The following is a 7,286-nucleotide window of genomic DNA, read 5'->3' as shown; positions in this document are numbered from 1 at the left end:
TATATTAATTCAGTATGTAACAGCAGGGCTTGTGTCTTTCGCAATAACTACCACACACAGAGGTGTAAGAGGATTATGAGCAGTAAAGAGAACAATGTTGATGCTAGCAATATCACTACCGGGTGAAGCATAAGGTTAAAAATTCCTGTTGCTGTTAGTGACCATTCAGAAAGAGTTCCTCACTAATGATGTTCTTTTGATTTTTCTTTTGTACTGGTTTAGTGTAGAATTGGACTGCAGCTGCTGTAGAGATGTAATAGGAGCTGAGTAATTCCAGTTGCATCCCAGGATCCCAGTAAAGTTACGGATACAAATCTTTGGGTGATTGCTTGCATCTACAGCAATAGTATTTATGATTATAAAATGACAAAGGGTTCTCATACAAACACATCAGACAAGGCAATCGAGTTAAATTACAAATCAATGTTTCAGAAAACCAAACAGAGAGAAGCAAAAGCTTTATCATTATGCCACAAATCACAAGTCACTTGAAAAGGCGCCAAGGTGTTGCTGGGTTGTTAAGAAAGCCTTTCTGCACTGATTTGGTTTGGAGACTCAAGAACTGAGATGCAGCTGTGCTTTTGCAGCCAGGCACTAATTCATTAAGCGCAAAGTATAGGCATTACTTTTTTTCTATTGTAATCCCGTTCCCAATAGTGCATTAAGACAAACAAGAAGTTATGTTAGCATTTTTAGTTATTGAAGGCAGAACCCTGAAGGAGATAAGCCAGCCTTAACTAGCATAATCCTTCTGTTAAGCAAACATGAAGATGGTACTGCTCTTTTGGAAGTTTGTCTGCACCTCTTGAAAAAGCAGGTATCTCCCTAAGAGACAGCATCTCGAAGATGTACACAATATGCTAAACATTTCTCTCTCCTCAGAGTTTTTGGATTCCCCTGTCTCTAGTCATTGTGAATACTGTCCACCCCCCCGAGCTGATCCGCTTCCCTGGGGGCTCCTTACTCCTGGGGACCTTCTTGGACAGAGGGGACCTTCTCTCTGCCTATGTCCTACATTTCCACAGAAATAACATTCCGGTCCCTCACTGTCTCCCCATCTTCTCCTGTCTCCTTCTTGTCCTTGCCCTTGGCATTGTCCTAGCCTTCCTCGGCCTCCTCTGTCTCTTCTTCTACCCCTTCCTCTAATTTGCAAGTTCCGTCCTGAAGCTGCTGCTAAGAGATTAGCCTCTTCTTGTTTTTCCTTTTTCCGTTCCTTTGCTTGCTTCACTTTCTGTTTCTCCTCTCTCCCGTCATAGACCAATACTGCTACACTTGAAATCCTTTGTGAAGTTTGCCTTGCCACCCTGGCATGTGCTCCTTCAACTATTTCGGGCTCTCCGGAGTGGCCTGATGGACAAATACACTAATGGCTAGTGCATCATTCCAGTTCTGGAAAGTCATTCCCCCATAGTTCAACAAGGCTTGCCCTAGTCGTCCCCAAAAATCCCTGGCCTCTTTGTCCAAGCTCTGTCTACGCTCCTGCACTTTAGTCCAATCCACTCCTAATTTCCTACATGCTCTAATAGCTTCTACCAAGTTCTGGAGTCCTGTCTGGCAAGTGACTCTGTCCCCTGCGTTACTGTAATCCCAATTTGGATCGTTTGCTGGCTAACGATTTCTGTTTCCCCCAGTCTGTTGTACAAACTTTGCCTCTTTATTAACTATTTTATCTTGCTCGTTTGGTCAGAACAACTCTCTCAAGAGTACTTGGGTGTCCCGCCAGTTTGGATTATACCCAGTGCATATATATTAGAAAACTGCTGAGCGCTCCTTTCCGCATCCTCCCTCAACCTGGCCATTTTGCTTGCCCACAATGCTCAATCACTCGGACTCCAGGGCTGGCTAGTGAATACATGCAGTACCACGTGAGGGGGGTTAGCTCCCCCCGCAGCACTCGGTTGTAATGCTGCTGCATTAGGTAAAACATTAGAAACCATAGGATGGAGGCCTGCCACGGGAGGAGGGGAAGTCTGAGTAAGGCAAGGAGAGGGACAGATAGACAGATCTTCAGGAGGCACCACCAGAGGAGTGTAAGGCGGAGCAGTAGCTCCTGGGGAGTTATTTGGGACACCTATATCTGCTGCAGCAAGAGTAGTTTTACACAGGGTGCCATTTGTCCTCCTTGGATATCGCCGGTCCCGTGCTCAGTTATTCCACACATACCAATAATCCATTCAGTGAGGATTTTCATCTTCCAATATACGTCATAGCATAGCTAATTTCGTAGAGTCGAAGGCTCCTTCTTTGGGTTAACCCCCACATTAATTGTCAGATGGACAATCATCCTGACATCAAGTGACAGCTAGCTTTTTGCATAACTTTACTGTACTGCCTTTTGTCTTCTTTTTTCCTTTTCCTTTTCTAATTTTGGACGTTTGGAGCCAAGAGGGTCCAATGGTGATTGGCTACACTCCCATCTGGGGTGCCAAAGTGCTGTGGAAACACTTTGACCCTAGGTGTCCGAGGAGCAGAGCCTCACGCACATCTAGCAGCAAAATTTGATTTATGTAACTGATGCTGCAGCATAGTAACTGCTGGAGCTGGGTGCCTCCAGGGAGGGACCCTGAACAAAGAAATCCTGGCGTAATTAGACCCCTTACAGTTTTATTTCCCACCTGCCAGGGAAGGTCTCCCCCAATCCTCTTTACTGAGTCTTCTTTACTCTCCTTCTGGTTGGTGTCGCTCTCGTTCTGCTTGGTCTTGTCCTTCAGCCCTGGCTCGTTGCCATGTCCTTGTTCCCCACAGTCCCTTATCTCCTCAGAGGTCAACCCCAACCCACGTGCATCCCATCTTGTCTCCTGCAGTCTACTTCGTAGCCTCATGAGCTAGGTGTATATCTTTATTAGCTGCTTTTAATGGGTTTGGCAGTTACATCCTCAGCAATGATTCTGGAGTTCATGGACGGTTCGGCCTTGAGGCCAGCATGCGCAGGGTAGGCAGTGGTGATAGAAACAGAGCTGCATGTCATACCCCAGCTCTCCCCTTCCACCTGAGATGCAAGCCCTGAAGACAGCAGGGGCCTGCTCTTGCCCTGGGGTGACTGGAGAGGGCAGGGGAGGCCAAAGCTTTTCTCCCACTTTCCCTTGGCTATTGTAGGCCAGTAGAGCAGTTGACGCTTTGCAGCAAAACCAAAGTGTGTCAGGCTGCTCTATGCTGGCCTGGGATATTGGAACGAGTGGACACCCCGTCCCACCCAGGACAAGCCAGATTCTTGCAGGCAGCAACTTTTGCCCCTTGCCTTTGGCTCCCTAAAAAAAGAACACTCACTCTGGCTGAGGAAACGGGGCTGTATCTTTGCTGGAAGTACAACAAAGCCATGAAGTGGTAGCACAACAGGGGCTGTGCTTGAGGAGTCGAGCTGTCCTGTGGTGGCGGGAGATGCCAGCAATGAGCCAGACCTTCCAGCACACTTGCGTGTGTCCGTGCTGTGCAGCACCATGGCATTGGCACAGCTGCGTCAGCTCTGCTCAAACGGAGTCACCTCCTGGCGGGAGGGTGCCACCTCACCCATGCTCTCTGGAGCCAGGGACACAGTGCTCCGAGGTGGAATCTTGATGTTCTCCTTGGCACCCTCAGGTTCATGATGGTCTGTGACACCAGGCAACGGACTAAAGGTTCAGCATCATTTTCCAGGGGCTGGAGGGCTGCGAGAGAAAGGCACCGAGCTGAGAACAGACTCCCATCTTTGCAGAGATCCCAGGAATCCCCCGCCAGGCAGGGCCAGCCCCACTCAGCTCTTCCCATGGGGAGGAGGCAGCAGGTAGGACAAATGGATCAGCTGGCACTTGCCGGTTGGCCAAGCCCCAGATGCCCCCCAAATACCCCCTGCTCTCCCCCACATACGGACACAGAGCCTTCCTCGCCTGGGGCAGGCCAGTGAACTGGAGCTCACTTCCCAGCCTCCTCCCTCCTCCCTGCCAGGGCTGCCTGACACAGCGCTGCTCTCACTCACCAGTGCACATCTCCTGCACCTTCTCCTTTCTCCGCTTCTTCACTTGCTGCCCGATGAGCCCTAGGCAAACACCTCCGCTCACCCCTCATACTCCTCACCAAGCCCCGAGCAGCACAGCTCCCATCTGGCCTTGCCAGCTTGGCCATGAAGCCTCCTCCCCTTGAGCAAGGCTGGCCCCAGCCCCGTCCCCAGGGTCCCCAGGGTGCAGGACCCAGGGACGGTGGGAGGGACTGAAGACCCTCCTGTGTGCCCGTCTGGGTGGGCAGGCATGGCCCTGGGCTTGTGGCTCACCAATGAACCTCACAGCTGCCTCCCGCAAGGATGCGTCCGGGTTCTCCAGGTATGGCAGGCTCAGGCACAGGTGTTGCTCCGCTCTGCTCCTGTCCCTCAGCAGCTGCAGACAGCACAAGGACAGGGGGTTGGCACCGAGCCTCCCCAGAAGGCCAGGCCTGTCCCTCCTCCCTGCTCCGGCCTCCTCTTCCTTCCTGTTCACGCCTCCCAGCTAGAAGCTGGCTGGTAGCCAGGTTCAGAGGGAGCAGAGGGCAGAGCGGGGCCTGCGGGTGCTGAGATCCCCGCCATGCTTCTGCCAAGGCCCAGCCAGGCCAGGGGCCCCTTCAGCACCCCAGCAGGCACTTAGAGCAGAGGTCCCTGCAGCACAGCCCAGCACAGCGGGGGCTCTGGGCTGCAGCAGTGCGTGAGGGGCACAGTTGTGCACCCTGCACACTGGCCATGGTGGCAGGCCTCATCCCGCCGGGGCCCCGGGGGCTTTGGCCACGTCCTTACCACGTACTCCCCGATCTTCCACGTCTCCGCTCTTCTGGCCAGCTGCTTGAGCTCCTCCCACTTCAGGAACTGTGCAGCACTGACCAGGGCTTCCTGAGAGGCCTGCAGAGCAACAGAGACCAGGAGATGCCACCGCAGCCACGGCAGGACACCCTGGGTCCCCCTCGTCTTGGCAAGGCTCCCAGCCTTTCCCAGCCCCAAATGGCAAGACGCAGCGTGCCACTAGGTCTGGCCCTCCCTGAAGGCAGAGGCAGCTCTGCCTTGTCCTTCGGCACACAGGAAGCTGCACCTCATGCTGCCATGCGTTCCAAGGCACACTTGGCAGCAGCCCTTGCCTTGCTGCTCACCTCCACCCACGGCATGTCAGCATTGCTTCCCCAAAACACTGCTCCCTACCTGGGCCACTCTCTGCACCTTGTCACTCACGTGGAGGAAGAGCGGCACCAGGCTCCTCTGTGCATGCTGCTTCAGGTTCCATTTGTTCTTCCCCACCACAATCTCCAGCAGGTCTTTGAAGAGGAGCATGGAGAGCTCTCGCACTCTGCTGTCTTCCTGCGGGCAGGGAGGAGAGGAGGGGAGGCCTCAGCAACGACTCCAGGAACGGGGCCCGACAAGAGCGTTTGCTGTTGTAAGGCCTCGTCCTCTCTGGGCACAACTGTCCCCCAGCCCGGCCAGAGGTCGGAGCTGAGGACAAGCCTCTGCTGAGGCAGCCTGGACAATGAGGGTTGTCGACAGCAGCACGACAAGCTTCCCTGGGCTCTGTCTCCCTCTCCCTCTGGAGGGAGCTTCTTGGATTTCCCGAGGGCTCCATCAGGGCCCCCGCACAGAAAAGGACAGAAAGGGACAGCCCCGGGGCACAGCCTCTCCCTCACTCTCTAGCCTGCTCCTGCTTCTCTGCTCATCACTGCCCCAGGCCACGGCCGAGAGCAGACAGGGGGCTGGTTTGCTCTACTCCCACAGCCCAGGACACCAAGGCCAGCACAGGCCATGGGCTGAGAACCACAGGGCAAAAGGTTTCCTGACACACAGCAGGGCCTGTGCGGGGACGTGCCAACAGGCACATATGCAGAGGGGCACACAGCACCCAGACCACGCATACGGACCCCCGGACACACCAGCAGAGCCCCGGCTCTCCCACCAGCCTTACGTCATCAAAGCGTGGCAGAAGCTTCTTGGCCAGCTGCAGAACAATCGGGTTGGAGCCCTTCTGTTCCAGGTAGCTGAGGATGTTTCTCAGCAGCATCAGGCTTCCCACACACACTTCCCTGCAAGCATGCTGCAGCCACTCCATGCTGTCTGGGAGCAGGCTCTGCATTTTCCTTTTCTGTGGGAAACACACAACTTTCTTTGTGGGAAGCAAGGACAGACCCCCCCCACCCAAAAGTGCTCTGTGTGCTCTTTTCCCATCAGGGCTCAGTGGCCAGGGCCAGGGCTCTGCACACACACAGGCCTTGGGCACAGAGGCTGCAGTGCAGGGCACAGATCTCCAAGGGGGCCCTCAGCAGGCACTGGCCTCTGTAAGGACAAAAGCTGCTGCCTCAAGGCCCAGGAGCACCTGGCTGCGTTTGCCCGGCCCTGTGCTCCAGCTCATTGTCCCTCTCCCGGATCTTCCCAGTGGGCATTGGTGCCTTTCTCCTTGTGCAGCACGGCCAAGGGCCTGGCATGACACTTGGGGCAGATGAATGGGGCAGTGGAGACTTGGGAGCAGCTACCGCACCTCCGGATTGCCAGCAAAGTCCAAGCCACTCTCTGACCCAGTGTCTCCTGTCAAGCCCCAGGCTGCCAGCACGGCTTCACCCGCCTGCCCCCCTCCTCACCATCTTGGGTCTCTTCAACAGAGTCACGAGGCCTCTGAACGCCAGTCTGCACATCTCCAGGCTCTCACTCTGCACATAACTCTGGACGAGTGGCAGGACCTCCTCATCCATGTCAGCAAGGTCAGGGCATTCCAGCAGCTGAAATGCACTCAGCACTGAAAGACTGGCAGAGCCGGCAGGACTGCCTGCAGCGTGCAGCTCTCCATCCCACCCACCATCCAGGGCAAGGGCACCAGGCCCTCACAAAGCTCAGCCCAAACACAGCAGGCATTGTGCAGACACCCCTGGGCCCTGCTCCCAGCCCTGCACCTCATGGCACGCTGCACACACCGCTCGCCTCCTCCTCCCGTCCCCTGAACCCTCTGCAGCCTCTTGTTCTCATCCCTTGGAGGAGCAATTGAACACACAGAGAACTGCCACAAAGGAGGCACAAAATACAAGTGCTTACGAGTGGTCGCCCAGCAGAAACGAGCCAAGGCCGGGGCTACTAACAGGAGCGTATGCATTGCCCCGGCTCCATTCACCAGCATCACCCCACACGCATGTGCACAAGCGAGCTACAGCATTTAGAGGCCCCTCCAGAGAGGCACCGCTTGCCATGAGGCCCACCTCGACGAAGAAAGCCATGACGGGCAGCTGATGAAACTGGTCCTCCCTCCTCAGCAGCCTTGCCAGCTGGTGGAAGAGCCAGCAACGCAGGTGACTGGGAGCCCCCCTCATCGCTCTGTCAGAGG

General features: G+C 55.1%; 1 protein-coding gene across 1 annotated transcript; it reads right to left on the bottom strand.

The window, feature by feature from the left end:
• Positions 1–3,274: 3,274 nt before the first annotated feature.
• On the bottom strand, positions 3,275–6,777 carry LOC138062576 (maestro heat-like repeat-containing protein family member 7). Its single transcript, XM_068921350.1, has 7 exons — positions 6,553–6,777; positions 5,883–6,059; positions 5,162–5,287; positions 4,736–4,837; positions 4,244–4,346; positions 3,953–4,012; positions 3,275–3,644 (listed from the first exon to the last, which is right to left on the bottom strand). Exons 1-7 carry the CDS (start codon positions 6,661–6,663, stop codon positions 3,478–3,480), a joined length of 846 nt encoding a protein of 281 aa, XP_068777451.1. The 5' UTR covers positions 6,664–6,777; the 3' UTR covers positions 3,275–3,477.
• Positions 6,778–7,286: the final 509 nt, after the last annotated feature.

Source organism: Struthio camelus, chromosome 28 (genome assembly GCF_040807025.1).
Source record: "Struthio camelus isolate bStrCam1 chromosome 28, bStrCam1.hap1, whole genome shotgun sequence".
Taxonomy (NCBI): Eukaryota; Metazoa; Chordata; class Aves; order Struthioniformes; family Struthionidae; genus Struthio; species Struthio camelus.
Note: the sequence above shows the minus strand (reverse complement) of the source record. Positions and strands in the feature narration are given on the sequence as shown.

What these genes read in the sequence shown, in the direction of transcription:
- LOC138062576 (XM_068921350.1), bottom strand. Translation starts at nt 6,663, where the DNA reads ATGGATGAGGAGGTCCTGCCACTCGTCCAGAGTTATGTGCAGAGTGAG. An exon ending in TGTTGAAGAGACCCAAGATG is followed by an intron (nt 6,060 to 6,552) that starts GTGAGGAGGGGG and finishes TGTTTCCCACAG; the next exon opens with AAAAGGAAAATGCAGAGCCT. An exon ending in TTCTGCCACGCTTTGATGAC is followed by an intron (nt 5,288 to 5,882) that starts GTAAGGCTGGTG and finishes CCCTGCCCGCAG; the next exon opens with GAAGACAGCAGAGTGCGAGA.